Source organism: Neofelis nebulosa, chromosome 5 (genome assembly GCF_028018385.1).
Source record: "Neofelis nebulosa isolate mNeoNeb1 chromosome 5, mNeoNeb1.pri, whole genome shotgun sequence".
NCBI classification, from domain to species: domain Eukaryota; kingdom Metazoa; phylum Chordata; class Mammalia; order Carnivora; family Felidae; genus Neofelis; species Neofelis nebulosa.
The window spans coordinates 76,852,891-76,871,216 of record NC_080786.1 but is presented as its reverse complement, the minus strand read 5'-3'; the positions used below and the strand labels follow the sequence as shown (position 1 = coordinate 76,871,216).

The 18,326-nt window shown below is 40.8% G+C and overlaps 1 protein-coding gene and 1 long non-coding RNA gene across 2 annotated transcripts in view; one reads left to right on the top strand and one right to left on the bottom strand.

Annotated features, from left to right (window-relative positions):
• C5H3orf70 (chromosome 5 C3orf70 homolog) overlaps positions 1-15,197 on the top strand; it is a 93,674-nt gene extending 78,477 nt beyond the window's left edge. Inside the window, exon 2 of the mRNA XM_058730718.1 lies at positions 11,265-15,197. Within this exon, the coding sequence (XP_058586701.1) occupies positions 11,265-11,821 (557 nt within the window). The 3' untranslated portion in view covers positions 11,822-15,197. The remainder of the gene's footprint in view (positions 1-11,264) is intronic.
• A 1,121-nt stretch (positions 15,198-16,318) lies between these two features.
• LOC131512276 (uncharacterized) lies at positions 16,319-18,326 on the bottom strand. Its single transcript, XR_009262063.1, has 3 exons — positions 17,982-18,326; positions 17,301-17,749; positions 16,319-16,706 (listed from the first exon to the last, which is right to left on the bottom strand). It is a non-coding gene; the product is annotated as an uncharacterized LOC131512276 (long non-coding RNA).

Here is an 18,326-nt window from a genome sequence, read left to right as displayed (position 1 = left end):
TAGTCTGTCAAGAATATCTGTCCAAGGGCGCCTGGGTGGCTCAGTCGGTTAAGCGTCCGACTTCGGCTCAGGTCATGATCTCGTGGTCCGCGTGTTCCAGCCCCGCGTCAGGCTCTGGGCTGATGGCTCAGAGCCTGGAGCCTGCTTCCGATTCTGTGTTTCCCTCTCTCTCTGCCCCTCCCCCGTTCATGCTGTGTTTCTCTCTGTCTGAAAAATAAATAAACGTTAAAAAAAAATTAAAAAAAAAAAAATATCTGTCCGTTGAATTAATGGCTGCTAATAACTTATTTGGGACCTGTAGAACTATATAGCTGTATGCTAGTAGAATGGTAGAAGCCCCACCAGGGTCATCATGTTCTAGCTCTCCAGTTTTGCTGCCTTCCTTAGGGAATTTCTTCTCAAATTTTTCTAACTGCAGTTTTAGAAATCTGTTGCCTAGTTTATGGACTGGGTAACTCAGCCCATATACTAGTGGTTTTTGCAGAAAAAGGTAGGAGGCTGAGATGGTCACATAAAATGCCCATAAGGTCAAGGCTTGTTATAAAGAAATCAAAGGTAATGACTATTATTATTATTATGATCATGCATCTTTAGATTAAAAAGGGTAGCACTCATAAAGCTTTTCTTACCTTGTAATGATCCGTAATTAGCCATTTTCTCATTAATTCCTCTTTCTCTCCATCAGGCTTATTAGTGTTTTCGTGCACTGTGATGTACAGACCCTTAATACATACTGGTTGAGTCTCTGTGTGCCCTGTCAGCTGCCATCTTTTTCTTTTTGAACATACTGTTTTCATCATGTCACTGTCAGTGGCTGACCCATCCTTGGGAGAAGACTCCCTCAGCTGTCCCTTTTTCTAAACAATTTACTATGTTTACAAACGCTCTACAGAGCAGCTCTAGTGAATAAGTAGGACTTACAAATTAAGTGAAAAGAGGTAGACCTTATACGCTCCTACATGTGAAATAATGTTTGGCCACCTAAAAGGAAGTGGTCCCTTGTTTGTGGCCTTATTTGGTCACCTAAGAGGAAATGGAAGCCTGAGAGTTCTCCTTCTCTGCCCGTTTTGTTTTGTTTAACTGTGGATTGTTTTAGCCAGACTTATCTGTTAGGATGTTTCTGAACTCTGGCCTTAGAAGAGGCTCTTTCCCAACTGGAATCATCTGTGTCTACAAGTCCAGGGAATTCCATTGTGCCAGCTTACTTAGCAGAGTATCTCCTATTGTATATAGTCTTCTAAGGCAAGGGAAGGGTGTTGCTCTCTTTCCAGATTATCTCAGTGGTGAGACTGGTCTTGGTCATAGGAGAGCCTTGTGTTCCAGTCAGGCTGGTCACCCCACCATCCCTCCAATATCCCATACTTTTTCCACCCCTGGATTTTTGGAATGCCACTTTCTTTGGTCCAAGTCCCAGCTTCTCTTCAGTTTACATTCCATATTTTCTCTCTCTTTTTTAAAAAATGTTATTTTGAGAGAGAGAGAGAACACGCACATGCGCACACAAGTGGGGGAGGGGCAGAGAGGGAGAGAAAGGATCCCAAGCAGGCTCTGTGTTGTCAGCACAGAGCCCAGTACCAGGCTCCATCTCACGAACCGTGAGCTATTGGCCTGAGCTGAAATCCAGAGTTGGATGCCTAACCAGCTGAGCCACCCAGGTGCCCCCAGTCCATATTTTCTAAGCCCTTCCAGCCCTCACTTTTCTCTGCGGTCCTACACTGTGTATAGTACATGCCTTCACAACTTAATACTTACCTTTCCTCTTGTGCTGTTTTGGATGTTTTGTATGACCCAACTAGATTGTAAGAGGGATGAATTTTATACTTCTCCTCTTTCCCCCTTGTTGTTTACTGGCAGGTATTTGTAGAGTTTTTATTTCTTTTTCTTTTTTTTTTTTGTTTTGGTATTTCTTAAAATACACAAGAGAGTGTGTTGTATGGAAACCAATTTGACAATAAATTTCATATATTAAAAAAATAAATAAAATAAAATAAAATACACAAGAGTGTGTTACTTTTATCTGTCCTTAACTGTCCCTTAAACCAGAAGAATTGGCTTCAGGTAGAACCAAACATGGTTTAAAAAAGTATAGAGCCTTCACTATACCTCTGTTCAGACTGGTTGCTTTATAAAATGATAAATGTGGCAAACAGCTTCTCTTTCTGTTGTTGGTTTATGGCACTTTCAGAAATGATATTTTTAGGGAAGGTCTCACTATAACACCTGCCCATACCTCAAGGTGTCAGAAGTGTGGCTCAGAGCACTGTGGATTGTAGAAGTCTGTTGGTAAAGGGCCCTGCGCAGTACCAGCTGCTAAGTGGTATTTCTTCTACCTCCTCCAGTTCTTCTCCCACTTATTTGACTGAAGTCCAGATCTGAGTGTGAAACTGGGAGAGAAGATGGTAGCTTAATTGTTAAGTCTGTTGAGTGCTTTGGATTAGCTTTGTGCCAAACTGTGAGAGGAGCAGATAGAAATGGAAGTGAGTAGAAAGGCAAAGCTGGTCACATTACTCTCTCCTTAAAGCTGTGCGGTGTCTTTCTAGCGTGCAGGATAAAATCCCCAATCTTTAACATGGTCTCTAGGGCCTTACATGGTCTGGCCCCCTCTTATTCATCATGCTTCAGCCACTCTGGCTCTTCTCCTTCTTTGCCTGGTAACCCCCACTCAGTCCTGAGGGGGCATTACTATGTATGGTCATCTCAAGGATGGCTTGCCTGACACCACCCTCCCCTCCTCCCTCCCCTGGTCCAAATCATGCATCCCACATGTAATTGCTAATCACTAATTTTGCTTTTTCTATCGCTTTTGTCTATCACTTTCTATGGTTTGTAATTGTATGTTCAAATATACATATTCCTTCCATAAGGGCAGGGATGTGGTCCCTCTTCTTGCTATTTTAACCCCCTGACCCCTAATTTAAGGCCTGGCACACAAGTGAGGCTCAATAAATACTAGTTTGAGGGAGAAGTGAAAGCATATGTAAAAGTGGATTGTAGGGTTTGTAGGGTAGGTGATGAAGGTAGGGTGGCAGACAGCTGTGGTCAGAGAGAAGTTTACAGGCTAAACTGAATCAGGAAACTGGGTGCATTCAGAGAGTTGTAGAAACTGAGGACTAGGGGTGGTTATGGGCTTTGCAGGGCTTGGCCACATAGCAATCTGAAAAGCCAGTAGAGTGGCTTAGAGACTGGTAGGCAGCCCCTGCCTTCTGTAAGTAACACCAGTAATAGAATGTTTACAGTGTGCCAGACACTGAGTTAAAGCTTTTAAAAGGTAGACTCTGTGAACCTCCAGTGCCAACTGATCCTTCCAGCTCTGCAACTGGTCTGGAGCAGTTCTATGTGCTACTCCACAGGTCCGTATCTTTTACTAGCCGTATAAATTCCTTCAGTGAAGCCTGCAATCCTATTCTGGTGCTCGGTGAATGCCCTTGTATATTCTTACAGTTTTACTCAGTTACTGATTTCATTTTACTTTTTATCTTCTACCCTAGTTTGGAAACTTCTTGAAGCATCACTACATGTTGTATTTCTTTTTATTTCCCTGTAGCACCTGATTTAGCGGTATGAACTTGGTAGATATTCAATAAATGTTTGTTAAATGAATAAATAATTCATGCCTCTGGTATTCCGTCTCACTAGGGTTTTGTTTCACATTAATAAGTTCCATTGCACTAAAGGTTATGTAGTTTGAAGAATGAAGAAACTGCGATCTTGCATAAAGTTCTCATTGGGGACTTTAACATATTGGGCAGTATATGAACTTCAGTGTTCTCCTCGATTGAAGTACAAATACATGGTAGGGGCACCTGGTGGCTCACTTGGTTAAACGTCTGACTTTTTTTAAAATTTTTTTGATGTTTATTTTTGAGAGAGAGACAGTGCGTGAGGGGACAGGGTCAGAGAGAGAGGGAGACACAAAATTGGAAGCAGGCTCCAGGCTCTGAGCTATTAGTGCAGAGCCTGACGTGGGGCTTGAACTGATGAACCACAAGATCATGACCTGAGCTGAAGTCAGACACTTAACTGACTGAGCCACCCAGGTGCCCCTTGACTCCTTTTTTTTTTTTTTTTTTAAAGTTTATTTATTTGGTAGGGGAGGGTCAGAGAGGAAGAGAGAGAATCCCAAGCAGGCTCTGCACTGTCAGTGCAGAGTCCGACACAGGGCTCAAATTCACAAACTGTGAGATCATGACCTGAGCTGAAATCAAGAGTCGGACACTTAACAGATTGAGCCACCCAACACCTTAAGCATCTGATTCTCGATCTTAGCTCAGGTCTTGATCTCAGGCTTGAGTGTAAGCCCTGCAGTAGGCTCTGTGCTGGGCGTGATGCCTACTTAAGAAAAATAAAGTAAAACAAAAATATGATACATTGACTGCCAATGGAGCAAGGTACAAGGTAAGGCCACAAAAAATGTTGGTTATAATAAATATGTTCCTTTGTTTTTAGTTTGTGATATGCTGCTCAACTTAGTAAATGTATATTGCAGAAATAGCTGAATAAGGATATTTAACATTACTTTCAGTGTAATGAATGCCCTTGGGAATAAAATAAACATAATTGTGATTCACTATATAAAATCAAAGAACTGAACTGTGGATGCAATTTCCCTTAGGCCACTCAATTTTTTTTTCACTAGATTTACCTTTCTAATTATGTTTTGCTTAGGCTAATTTTAAAATTACTTTGCATTCCCTGAGAGCAGTGTACTTCATGTGTCAAGGGGACACACATTTAATAGTCATAAAACTATCTGTAAAAGCAAAAAGCTCATTTCCCTCCCAAAGGATCTTTTTTAAGAATCAAAATGCACAACTGTTCTTTAAAACATAGTTTAACAAAGTGCATACAGTAGCTTAACAGGGCATATAAATTATTTTTTACATTTACTGGGGTTTTATTTTTCTCTTCCCTTTGCGCTCTAGAACCAAATGAAAGAAACTCCTTCAAGGAAATAGATCTGCTGTTTATTTATTTTTAAAAATTTTTTTAATGTTTATTTTTGAGATAGAGACAGAGCGTGAGCAAGGCAGTGGCAGAGAGAGAGGGAGACACAGAATCTGAAGCAGGCTCCAGACTCTGAGCTGTCAGCACAGAGCCTGATGTGGGGCTCGAACTCACAGACTTGAGATCATGACCTGAGCCAAAGTCGGACACTTAACCGACTGAACCACCCAGGCGCCCCAATCTGCTGTTACAAATTGGAATATTAGCTGTTGTTAATGGTAGAAAACAACAGTATAAGCTAATAAGAGCATTATCTAAACCTTATTAATGAAGTAATGAGTGCCCTCATAAAGAACACAGATGTCACAAGGCTTGGGTCTTAGAACTGACTTCTGTTGTGTTACGTGATGTTGAAAAAGTAATTAAGTCTTCCGTTTCTTCTTCCATTTTTTTTTTTAAACCGAAGAACTAGGATGAGAACATAAATCTTTTTTAGTGTCTCATCGAGGCATTGTTTAAAAAGTATGTATTGGGGCGCCTGGGTGGCTCAGTTGGTTGGGCGTCCGACTTTGGCTCAGGTCATGATCTCATGGTCCGTGAGTTTGAGCCCCGCGTCGGGCTCTGTGCTGACAGCTTAGAGCCTGGAGCCTGTTTCAGATTCTGTGTCTCCCTCTCTCTCTGACCTTCCCCCATTCATGCTCTGTCTCTCTCTGTCTCAAAAATGAATAAACATTAAAAAAATTTTTTTTAAGTATGTACTATATATTATTGCTAAACACCAAAGGGGAAGAATGATAAGGAAAGTTATGAACTCAGACTCCTAAAGAATACTAGAAGTTACTTATGTAGTGGTTTTGATCAGTCCTTGGTTGAGAAATAGCTGAAGGTGTTGGGCCAGGTTCCCAAAAAGAAACGAGATGTATGAAATTTATTTTTCACTTACAGATCACAACTGTTTTTTTTTTTTTAATCTTGCTGTTGTATAGTCTATTTCATTATTAAGAAAGTGATTTCAGCTCCCTTGAAAAATATTCCAGATAAATTAATGGGTTTGTGACATTAATTTTTTATATTATTTTTAATGGGAATTAAGTACTGTAATGAGATTTAGTATTCACTTTCCTCTGGATGAGTTTAGTGAGTGATGGAATTAGTCATTAGCAAGCAAAGACTCTGCTTCATGGGAATATTTTGAGAACAAACTTAAGAATGTGTTTAAGTTCGTAAGTGAAGGACTAGGGCTCCTTGGAGAAATGACTGATTCCTGGACTGGGTCAGGGGAGTACCAGATAAGCCAGTAACATCTATGGTGCCAGAAAGCATGGAAGTCTTCAAAAAAGGATGATGGGGGCACGTTGAAAGGACTCAGGTGCTAACTTGAAGGAGCTGCCAGCAGTTAAATATGGGACAATTTGAGGAGCAAAGTAAATATGATAGTAATCGATTACAATCCATAGAACAAAATAAATAGCTGTGAATCATATTTAATTTAAATAATTGAAAAAATAAAGGGGAATTGCTTACATGGAATTCTATTAATAAATATAGGAGTAATGATGGAAATAGGAAATAACTGTTGGGAAAAATACTAACTCTTCAGTGGAGAAACCTGGACAGATACCACATTAAACAAGTGTTCAAAGTTAATATGAGATGGAGCCACAGCATGTTACCTCCTGATAAATAATGCACCAGAAAGGGTACAACATCACTTCTATAGTGATTTTTCCCTGTTGTTTTGAATTATATTTTTTAGTTTGAAAAAATTGAGATTCAGATGTAGTTTTACAAATAATACAGAGATTCCATGTATCCTTTACCTACTTTCCCCTAGTGACAACTGTAGTTGCAAAACAGTAGTTCATTGTCCTAACCAAGATACTGATAGTGATGTAGTCAAATTACAGAGCATTTCCATCACGACAAGGATTCCTGGTGTTGCTCTTGCATAGCTTCACTGCTTTTTAAAATTGGGCTGCTCGGGGCGCCTGGGTGGCGCAGTCGGTTAAGCGTCCGACTTCAGCCAGGTCACGATCTCGCGGTCCGTGAGTTCGAGCCCCGCGTCAGGCTCTGGGCTGATGGCTCGGAGCCTGGAGCCTGTTTCCGATTCTGTGTCTCCCTCTCTCTCTGCCCCTCCCCCGTTCATGCTCTGTCTCTGTCTGTCCCAAAAATAAATTAAAAACGTTGAAAAAAGAAAATTAAAAAATAAATAAATAAATAAAATAAAATTGGGCTGCTTGTTTTTTGTTACTGAGTTGTAAGAATTCTTTACATATTCTGGATCATATGGAGTTTCCCCTCCATATAATGAATTATACTAATTATACTATTAAAAATTATGTTAAAATATACATAAAATATACCATCATAACTGTTTTAAAGTGTTCAGGTCCGTGGTATCAACTACATTCATATTGTTGTACAACCATCACCACTATCCATCTCCAGAACTCTCTTCATCCTGCAAAACTGAAACTCTGTACCCATTAAACAGCTTCCTGTTTCTTTTATCTACTGGCCCGTGACAATCACTACTCTGTGTTCTGCCTATATGATTTGATTAAATTAGGTGGCTTATATAAGTGATACCATACAGTATTTGTCTTTTTGTGACTGGCTTATTTCACTTAGCGTAATAGCTTCAAGGTTCATCCATGTTGTACCCTGGATTTCCTTACTCTCTAAGGCTGGATAGTATTCCGTTGTATGTATATCCCACATCTTGTTTTTCCGTTCATTGATCTGTCAATAGACAGTTGGGTTGCTTTCTCCTTTTGGCTACTGTAAATAATGCTGCTATGAACATGGTTATGCAACTGCTGTCTCTTTGAGACCTTGCTTTCATTTGAGTATATGCGCAGAAGTAGGATTGCTGGATTATATTATATCTAGATTTTTCTTTTATTCTCCCTCTACTTTCTACTTCAAGCCCTGTCTATCTCTGAGTATCTTTTCCTTTTAGAGATTTAACTTTTAAAAGTTCTCATCTACTTCTTTCTTTTTTTGTTTTTAAAAGTTTATTTATTTTTGAGAGAGAGGGAGAGATAGAGTGTGAGCAGGGGAGGGGCAGAGAGAGAGGGAGACACAGAATCTGAAGCAGGTTCCAGGCTCTGAGCTGTCAGCACAGAGCCTGATGTGGGGACTGGACTTACGAGCCATGAGATCATGACCTGAGCTAAAGTTGGACATTTAACCAACTGAGCCATCAAGGTACCTGCCACTACTTATTTCTTTAAATAACATAGTAAACTCTTAATTAAAAGGACTGTTCAGAGAATAAAGTATAGTGGTTGTGGAGTTTTGGCCAGGACCCCCCCCCCCCTTTGTCCATGGTATTGTAGTGTGTTAGTTCATTTTATTCCCTTAGTAAGTACAGTGTAGCAGACATAATTGAATTTCTCTGATAATTCAGGATCTTGTGATGCTTTGGGGCTATCATTACAAACATAGATTCACAGTATAGTAAGCCACAGGGCAGAAGTTACTGGGGAATGGTGCAAAGTACAAACCCCTCTGGACTCTTTACAAAACTAAATCCTTGATTTCTCCTGTTAGTTATGTATTTATAGGAAAATTAAACAATATAGTTTTATATAATTAATTGATGTTTGAAAGATGTTTACTAAACTTAGTTTCTCATCTGGCTGCCTCTGCTATTTTTCTTCTCTGCCTTCCTCTTTGCATCTGTGTCCCCATATCACCAGATAAATGGGCTGTCACCTAACTCAGAGTAAGCATATTTAACAAGTACAACTTATAGAAGCAAATGAAGTGTAGAATACAGTATTCTGCATACTTTGTCTCCCAGCTGCATTTCCCTTTCTTTTACTACACTTCAAGGAAGAAAAACAGTTTTCGAGAAGACAGGGTTAGAGAAAGGAAGAGGTGGAAGAACTGAGATGAAGAGAAAGAGCAAAGAAATTATGAAGAAGCAGAAAGGAGAAGAGAAAGGAGGGTGGGTTGAGGGCAAATGAGAGTAGGACAGGGTGGTTACAAAAGTTCCACAGTCAGTCTTCATGGAGTTCCTCCTTCTTTGAACTAAATAAAACCCTGATCCCTGTGAGTCTGAGAAAGAATTTTCAGGAACTTCTACAGTTGTGACAAGTGGATAACTAAACCAGAGGTCACTTGGGCCAGAAACTTAATCAGCATTTTGCAAAAGGCATTTCTTGAGTGCCTGTCATCCATAGCCTCCTGAACTCAGTAACCACCAGTCCACTAACTAAGAATAGAAAAGACCAATGTCCATTCCAGATGATTAATTCACCACTGTGAATATAAGGGACTGGAAGATTAGAGGGGAGGTTTGAAGTTCTGCCTTCTTTGCCCCTTCAGCTGATAACACCAGTGATGCTTGGATGCAGAGGTCCTACTATACCAAACTCTAGTGATTTGAACTTTTCTTGAAAGAAATAATACTGTACTTCCTTACAGATAACTGAGAAATAAAGATACTGGCATATTTGAAACCTACTCCCCCAGGCAGGTGTGACGGATTCCTCTCACCTCTGTTTTTATCAGACCATTTAGGGTTTACATGATACATGTCCATGCTTTGAAGCAGACCTAGGAACCCAAAGGACTAACAGTTTTAAATGTACCTTTTCCATGTGTTACTCCAGAATGAAACTGAATATATTTTTGAGTAATTTAGTTACAATGAAATTATAGCATCTAAGCCTACACTTTTGTACAAGAGTCAGGAACCAGAAATAAAAAAATATAGGCAAGTTGATTGATCTTAATAGATTGCTGATGTTGTACTATTTATGGCCTAGTTTGCTTTTCTGATCTTAAATTGCTTTTCTTCCATGGCCTAAATAAATTGTTAAAAAATCTAAGGTAATTTTCCATACAAATGTGATTTCTGTCCTAGAATTTCCAGTCTGACCGAGAAATAAACAGGAGCCAGGTGCATGCACAATGAGTGAATTGCTTGCAAAGAGATGCTCATGACGGGATCATAAATCAGTAGTTCTCAGCCGGGGTGATTCTGACCCTTAGGGGTCTATGATAATGTCTGGGAACAGTTTTGTCATACCTGTGGAGGAGGTGCTCCTGGCTTCTAGTGGGTAGAGGCCACAGATGCTGCTAAACATCATACGGTGCATAGGACAGCCCCCTACAACAAAGAATCGTCTGGTCCAAAATGGCAATAGTGCCATTAGGTTAAAAAGCCCTGTCATAATTATGTGCTGAAGATACAGTATGGACTGGTTGATACTCAACTACATTAGGAGAAACCCAAGATGGTGCCTACAGTTGTGGCCACTGTTTCTGAGTTTTTCAGGATTTTTTTTTTTTTACTTCCAGATTTCTATATTGAAATCATTTTAGATTTACAGACTGGATAATTTCCATCTCTATCTCTGTTTCCTTAGCACTTGGTACACAGGATCCTGGCTTTGCAAATGTTGAGTGAAGTGAAAGAACAAAGAAAGACACACATTAGGACAAGATCTGTTTAGGTTGCACTTCTAGGTGTGCTGTGTGAAGCCCTGCTCAGAGCAGAGGGGAAGGTGTGGAGATAAGCTTCTTGGTTTCCTAGAAACACTTGGTAGGTTACCCTCTACACCACCTGTGCCTTTGTTTCTGCTTGGCCTGGGCTGCTTAGTACCAGGGGAGCTGGTGTCAGGGAAAACATCTCCTAATTAGGCCATTGATGCACTTGGGCCTTGAACGAGATCATTTCCCACCTTATACCTTACCCCAGCCCTTGCCAGTGGCTGGGACAGTCCTGTAGGCCATTACCTGTTAAATACGCATGTGTATATGTATTCCGATTAAAACAGAAACCTAAAATGTGAAAGTCTTCTGTAATCCTGATAATAAATTGGTATATATTTCTCCAGTTTTTAAATGTATGTATTAGTATATATATTAGCATATAACTATTAAAAATAAAATGGAATTATAATTTTATAGTATGCTATTTTACAGTGTGTTTTTACCATACATACTTACAATACATATATTGTGGGCTTTCTTTATTCTAGTGTAAGGGATAAATCATTTAAGACTGTTGTTAAAATAAGAATTTTAGTATATACCCACTTCAGAAGTACTAGAAAGACATCAATATAAATTAAAATGTGTAGTGTGTGAGTTTTCTTAGATGGAAATACCATGATGTTATTATGTATCATGCTGTATTTTTCATTGATTATAACAATGTAGAATGATTCTATTACTGGTTTCTTTTGATGGTGAAATATTTTTAAAAACATTCTGAATCCTCAGAAGGAAACCATTATAACTGTGTTAATGTACTTTGTGTAATACTCTTAGATTTCAACCACTTTTTTTTGTGTTCCTCACAGGCAAGTATGTGTATCAGCCTATGACCCCTGTGGAGCAGCTTCCAAGCACTGAGATTCCTGCAAAGCCTCGGGAACCCACAAACACCATTCAGATCTCAGTCTCACTCACTGAACACTTTTTGAAATTTGCATCTGTCTTCCAACCACCCCTCCCCCCTGATTCACCAAGGTACTGTATGATCTCAGACCTCTTTATCGACAACTATCAGGTTAAATGTATTAATGGGAAGATGTGTTACGTGCAGAAGCAGCCGGCACCACATTCCCACAAGATGAGCCCTGAGGAGGTCTCTGCACATGATGCCTTAATTTCAAGAGAGAGCAGTACACCAAAAATAGATCACTGCTCTTCTCCCTCAAGTTCTGAGGACTCTGGGATCAATGCCATTGGGGCTCACTATGTGGAATCATGTGATGAGGACACAGAAGAAGGAGCAGAACTGAGTTCAGAGGAAGATTACAGTCCGGAGAGCAGCTGGGAACCGGATGAGTGCACCCTTCTCTCCCCTTCACAGTCAGATCTGGAAGTGATTGAAACAATAGAAACCACCGTGTGAGAGTCCAAGCAGGAAGCCACGGCCTCTGATCCATGCTGAGCTTTTGTACTTTGGTCTGATGGATCCTTTTTCCACTGCAGTTGGTATTTTCTACCCCTCTCTGACAACCATAGTGGTTCAGTGGTCTGCTGATTAGCTTCACTCTTAAATTAGTCTTAGAACTAAGACCTTCTTTTTCTTATAAATGGTTTTCTTTTGTATCTTGACTTATTTTCTATGTAGCATCTGGTGTCATGAATTGTGACCCAGCCTTAATTTCACTGGGAACTCTGAAAGCAGTGAAGTGATGATTATCATGGATCAGGTTGAGGAGCTACCCATAGCGAAGGAGACAGTATTTTCTACATAGCCAGTTCTTGACACACACACACACACACACACACACACACCCCTCTTGGCATTCCTTTTGGTGTGCCCACAGGCACCCCTACCCTGCTAGTCTCCTATGGGAATCAGCTCAGGAGCGGGGAACAGAGTGTGCACTGTAGATGCCATTCTGTCTCTTTTCTCTTCTCACCACCTGCATCGGTCTGGGCCCCTGTTGCCTCAGTTTATTTCTGGGAGGTTACTGGAGGTTAGCTCGGCCCCTAGTTATGGCTAGTGTCTGCATACCCTGCATGATCTGGGGCAGAGCCAGACCTTCATTTAAGAAGAGATGACGCCTTCAGTTTCATGTTCAATCCACCTTTAGCTGCGTGCCTACGCTCTGCAGGGTGCACAGTGGGATGCAGACTGAGTAACACCTGACTCCTACAGGAAGGGGCCCACAGTCCAGCAGAGGGCTGTGCTAACACATGCGGGTAATGGTACCCAGAATGCTCTGGAAACCCAGGGGAAGGAGAATACTAGGCATGCAGCTGGAGAACATGTTGCCACGTTTGAGCTGGCCTCTTGGGTGGATTCCTCAACATTTCCCCATTTTTCTTAATTGTTCTTCACATCTGGGGAAAACTTTTAGGAAGTTATATAGGTATTATATTTAGGAGGCAGCCACATCTGACGTCTTAAGAAAAAAATCAATAGTTTTAGTTAGCATGGAAATGCTAAACACAGCAGTCCTTTAGGGATTAGGAATGAATCTAATAGGTTTGATTAATTCTGCTTCATTTGGTTGTATGAAGCATTAGAATGGCTTAGGTGAGAAATGGATTAGAATTCAGTATGATGCATGGATTTTTTATGCAAATGCAAAAGCAGTTGAAATAGTTTGCTGCTAAGTCAGAAGATATTTTGTGTAATATTCATTCACTTTACTACAGTAATATTCATTGTCTGTTGTACATGTTCTCTTTTCTCACACACACAAAATAGAGAATAATTCTCTTACTTAGCTCTCTTCTGAATTCTCCTAATTTCCATTTATACAAGGTGTTATTGTGTAAGTTGCTTATCTGCCATTTCTCCACGTCTCCTCTCTGTGAGGCGTAGTTAAGAGTTCAGGAAGTTTAAAATACAGCCTGATACACCTGCCAAAGTTTGGAGGTTGAGAAATACTTCTTATGCCCTCACTTTCTGTAAGCGTGCTCTCGTGGCACTATCTCGTGCTCTGCCCGGATTTTGGCACATCTCTTCTGTGTCACATTAGTTTGTATTTTAAGAAATAAGACGAGGCCTGTTGTGTTCCACCCTGAAGCCTCCATTTGGCATCCTTCACAAATCACTCTAGGCAGAGTCTGCTGTCTTGGTTGTACATGTAGTTCAAGTGATTGGCTAGAACACTTTGTTAGGTCTAGGTGCCCAAAACAGCGCTAGGGTTTAGAAAACAGAGTACACATATTCCTTTGAAAGCAGTGGCAGTTAAAGCTTCCTGTGCTAGATGAGAATGCAGGATAAAGTTCCCACTGACTGAAATGTAAAGACTCAACAAGTCAGACCTGTAAGGTGGTGAGAGGAGCTCCAGGAACAGCAGGCTCCAGGAAAGGGCAGGTGGAGGAGGGGTGCAAAGAGGGCCTTCCCCGGCCTGATGGCTTAGGGACAGACATCTGATGAGCCTGTCTGAGGTTCTCAGTGCCTCCCATGATTTACTAGCCAGCTGAAGGCAGGCATGGAAGCCCAAATCCCGTGAGCCGAGCAGTGTAGCCAGCCACTGTGTACTCAGGATCCAAGCAGCGACCCCAGGGTCCTGTCTGCACCTACCCTGTGGTTGAAGCCCCTGGGTGGGCATATGGAGGGTCTCCTTTCTCTGCACCATTTTATCAGTTCTGTACTCTGGGCTCACATTCCTGTTCATTAAACTGATCAGAGTCAACCACCAGGTCTCCAAAGCTGTGGAAATACGTGGTCACAGGGCCATGTTTCTGAAGCTGGCTGTGTCAGGGTTGGGGCCTTCATCTGTAATATCTATGACTTTTGCCTAGGTTCCTGTTTTTTAAACTCCTGAACTGCCATTCAGGTTACCCATGATTTTAATGAAATTTTTGGATTTAATAATGGTTGATAATCACTTTAAATATTTGCACAATCTCTTTATAATTAAAAATTCACTAAGCTTCACTTACTACTCTTTTATAGAATTGAAGATGTTCCATTGGATTCTAAATATCAGATGCTCCTGGATCTCAAAATAGCCTTTTCTAAACAAGCACAAGCAAGGGTTTCTTTGTCATAGCACTGTTAATAATTCTCTGAAAATCATACATGATTGAACCAGAATTGTTTCTTAATGCTTGCATTCCAAAAACAACTGATAAGGATATGAAAATGGGTATTTACAACTTAAATTCTAGGCCTATCTGTTATATATTATATAAAAGAATTTCTCTGTAAATCTGATATTATATTGCTCATTTGTATAAGCATATTTATAGGCACTTTAGAAAATGTTTAGACTGCAATGTGTATTATAGACATCGAACACAGTCATGTTAAATAGTCTTTGGGTTAATACTTGTACGTTGACAGGTACTAAAACTTAAAAATTTGAACCTGGTAGTTCACTTGGAGTGAAGGGGTGGGCTGTGTGGATGGAGAAAGTGCTTTGGGGGCTTTTATGGAAGGCTGGCACCATTCCCACTTCCTGAAAGTTGATGTAAGAGCTGTTAGGGTGGAAGATGCAAAAGAAGTGCTGTATGGAATTCAGCTTTATTACCTAACCAAGACTTATTTTGGAATTTTCCAGTTTCAGATACTCTAACTCTTCTGAGAAATGACAAGGCAATTAAAATGCTTTTGTGGTTATAACGATTTGGTACATTAACAAATGAGGCTTTTACAATCAAACCTAGGTATTTTTTACCTTGTAATTTTTAAGATTTGAAGTAAGAATCTGAGGAAACCCATGAAGAAAAACGGTTGCTTTCCTGGGAAAGGAAGACTTGTATTTCAAGGTAATACAATACAAAATAAAACCAAATAAACCACCCAGACTAAAACAAAACGGTGAAGTCGTTGTCCTCAAGTACCTTTTGGATTTGATCTCAGATTCGATACTGTTGTGGGGCTGGTGCTTTTATTTTTTAACCTCTACTTCCTGGCCTATTTGAAGCAGTTCTTTTGAGACTAATCAGAACAAACTCATTTTATACAAATTTCTCTATTTGGGTATAGGACACAACCTATTTTAGAAAACTGCCAAAATACCCAGATAGGTTTTGGCGGTATAAATACTATTAGGCAGGGGGTCAGGGGAAAGCACAAGTTAAACTAATATTTATGTGTCAGCTCTTGATTATTCCATCTTGTTTGCAAAATTGTATTGACATGTTTTGGCCTTTCACATGAGGGAAACAACATTTTAACAGTTTTCTTTCCTATCCCCTCTCCACAGGAGGTGAGGGCCAGAATTGAGGAGGACAGTTGCATTTTAGGTTTGTCTGAATAGTCTGGGATTGTGTCTGTTCCCACAGGGGAGGAGAGGGGAAGGAGGTGGGAGTCCTCACTGTCTCAGTGCCGTGAACTCCAGGGATGTCGGTATTTCTCACATCCAAACATAATTACGAGGGCACGTCTCAAAATTAATTTTGGGATTACCTTTTAAAAATGTTACGTCACTGCTCCCTTTCATTACTCTAGAGACTGGAGAGTTGACTACTGTGAAAGGGCCATGCTTCTGTTACTGCTTTGAGTTCCTTCTTCTGTTAAGATTGAAGCAGTGCTCTCTTCATAGTATGAACAATTCTGAAAGCAGATCATCACTAGAGGCTTTAATATTGAGCTTCTGTATCGTTGTGTCCACATACACTTTTTAAGGCTGTTCATACCTTGCAGTATTCACTTACTGTGCTAATTTTTTCACCTATTTCAAAGTTTTAAGCACAATGTTGACCCCTCTGTAATTTCCTAAAATTATATTCTGTTTTCCTAAAGATAGCTCAAGTTTCCTCTATGTATAATACTTTAGGAAAATACTTACCTTGTAAAATAAATGTAATTTTTTCTTTTGTACCAGCACAAATCTGCTATTTTGGAGTCTGGAATATTCTCTCCCCCTCACTTTCTCCTTTGGAGAGGTTCTGTCTGATTCAGATAACATTGTGAACTAAAGAAAACAACCCGCATTTATAAAACATGAAACTTGTATACTGAGTGCTTAGTTTTTGCTAAGAAATAAGCAGTTTACATCATTATCACACTTAGACTTTATAAAAACTATGAAGTGCAGGTAAGTGTTATTATCCATAATAGGCACTCATGGTCAACTGCTCACAACGACTCCCAGAACACTTTGTAATAGGAACTTTGTTATCAGCCACATGAGGTTTATGCAAATAAAACTTACATTCCCCCATGGTCTTTATTTCACACACAGCTACAGGCTTGCATGTCGTTTATATGTGCCGTGTGAGACACTTCTACCCACAGGTCCCAGGCGGTGCACTTTGTCACCCAGGCTCAGGGTCCAGACCTCAGAGTGGCAAATCCAGAAGCTCAGTTCTTTAATTCACACCTGGAAAAGAGCAGCTTGTGGGCTGGATTTCATTAAGTAACTTCACTAGGGACCGCTAAGTAAATTCATTTATCAGTAATAGTAATAATGCCATTGTTAATATTATTAATAGTTATAGCCCAACCTTACTGCTTTCCACAAGTAATCCTTAAAGCAGCCCTCTGAGGGACATTTCAGTACTGCATTTCACAAATCAGGAACAGTGCTCAAGGAGGAAATATTTTTGTCCCAAATGGCGCAGCTTGTAGGTAGTAGGAGTCAGAATTGAACCCAGTTACTTTGGCTCCAGAGCTCACGTTCTTGGCCCTCTGCCTGAGTTGCTCACTCTTATAGCACCTCTTCCCACCCTCACGGTAGTTGGAGGCTGAGTCAGGAGGCTGCTAGTGAACCTGGGAGCAGAGTGGAGGGTGTTCCATCCCTGTCCCTAACCCAGTGAACACCTTCCCACGGGCTGGTGGCTCATTCCTCACCCAGTGTGGCTGCTCTCCAGGCGGTGTTGGAGAAACACCAACAAGATTCCTTCCTCCCTCCCCCTTTTCTGTGCTCCACACAGACCTCCTCCCAGCGCGCGTGTGTGTGCACACGCCAACTTACTGCAAATATCTCCATGCTTTGATGAGGCTATTGTTTCTTCCATGTTTAATCACATCTTGACGAGCATTCTAGCTCTTTCTGCCTTCCCAAAAGATGACTTGTCTCAAAATGACTTTTGCCGACAGCTAATCTCATCTGTGTGTGCATTTTACTCACTTAACTCTACATAATTGTATTGCCAAGTTCTAGAAGGCATCTCATTGTAGCCTCTTAAACAACTGCTGACTACATACACTTTTATTCTGCAATAAACTTTAATTTAGCATCTCGTCCTCATTACAATTCAGTCATTGAGAACTGCTAATGCCTTTAACCTGTGCTGTGCTGCCTCAGTTCTGCATTGAATGCAAGCAGTGAGGCAGGACCTAGGGACTCAGGCTTGTTGCAGTAGAGTTCAGGGAGGTGTAATCAGAGGTCAGATGGAATTCTGCAGGAATCAGATACAGGAACTGTTGGAAATAGAAGCAAAAACAAGGCAAAGCAAGTATGCCGGATGTTAGTGGTGTTTTTGTTTGCTTTTTTGAATTTCCCTGGTTCTCTAAAATGAGTTGATACTACTTTTATAATCAGAATCCCAGTAAATTATTTTGAGGACGATGAGTCCTAGGACAGTGAGTACAGGTGGAGCATTTGCTGGGTATGTGGGGTGGAAATGGAGAGCGTGCAGGTCTGAACAGTGACTCACCTACTCAGGCACCTGCTGGACAAGACTAAAGGCTGGACTGGGGAGTGTGTGTCCTTGAACTAACTGGCCTCCACGGGGAAGTGACCCCATTCCAGCCCTCCAACCATAGATGGAAAGTTCTCGCACTGGTGGGTTGGAGAAAGAGGAGAGGATTTGCTTCTCATTGTCTTTCTCAGTCCACAGCCTGAAGCTCTGCGTGTGAATTTGGAGATGGCAGATCAGAAGGCTTGGCTTTGGTGGGAAGCCTCAGCCCACTTTATCATCTAGTGTAAGACCCCAGATAATTTATCCCAAGAAAGAGATCTGGAGCGTCATTGTGAGATGATGACCGCACAGCACCA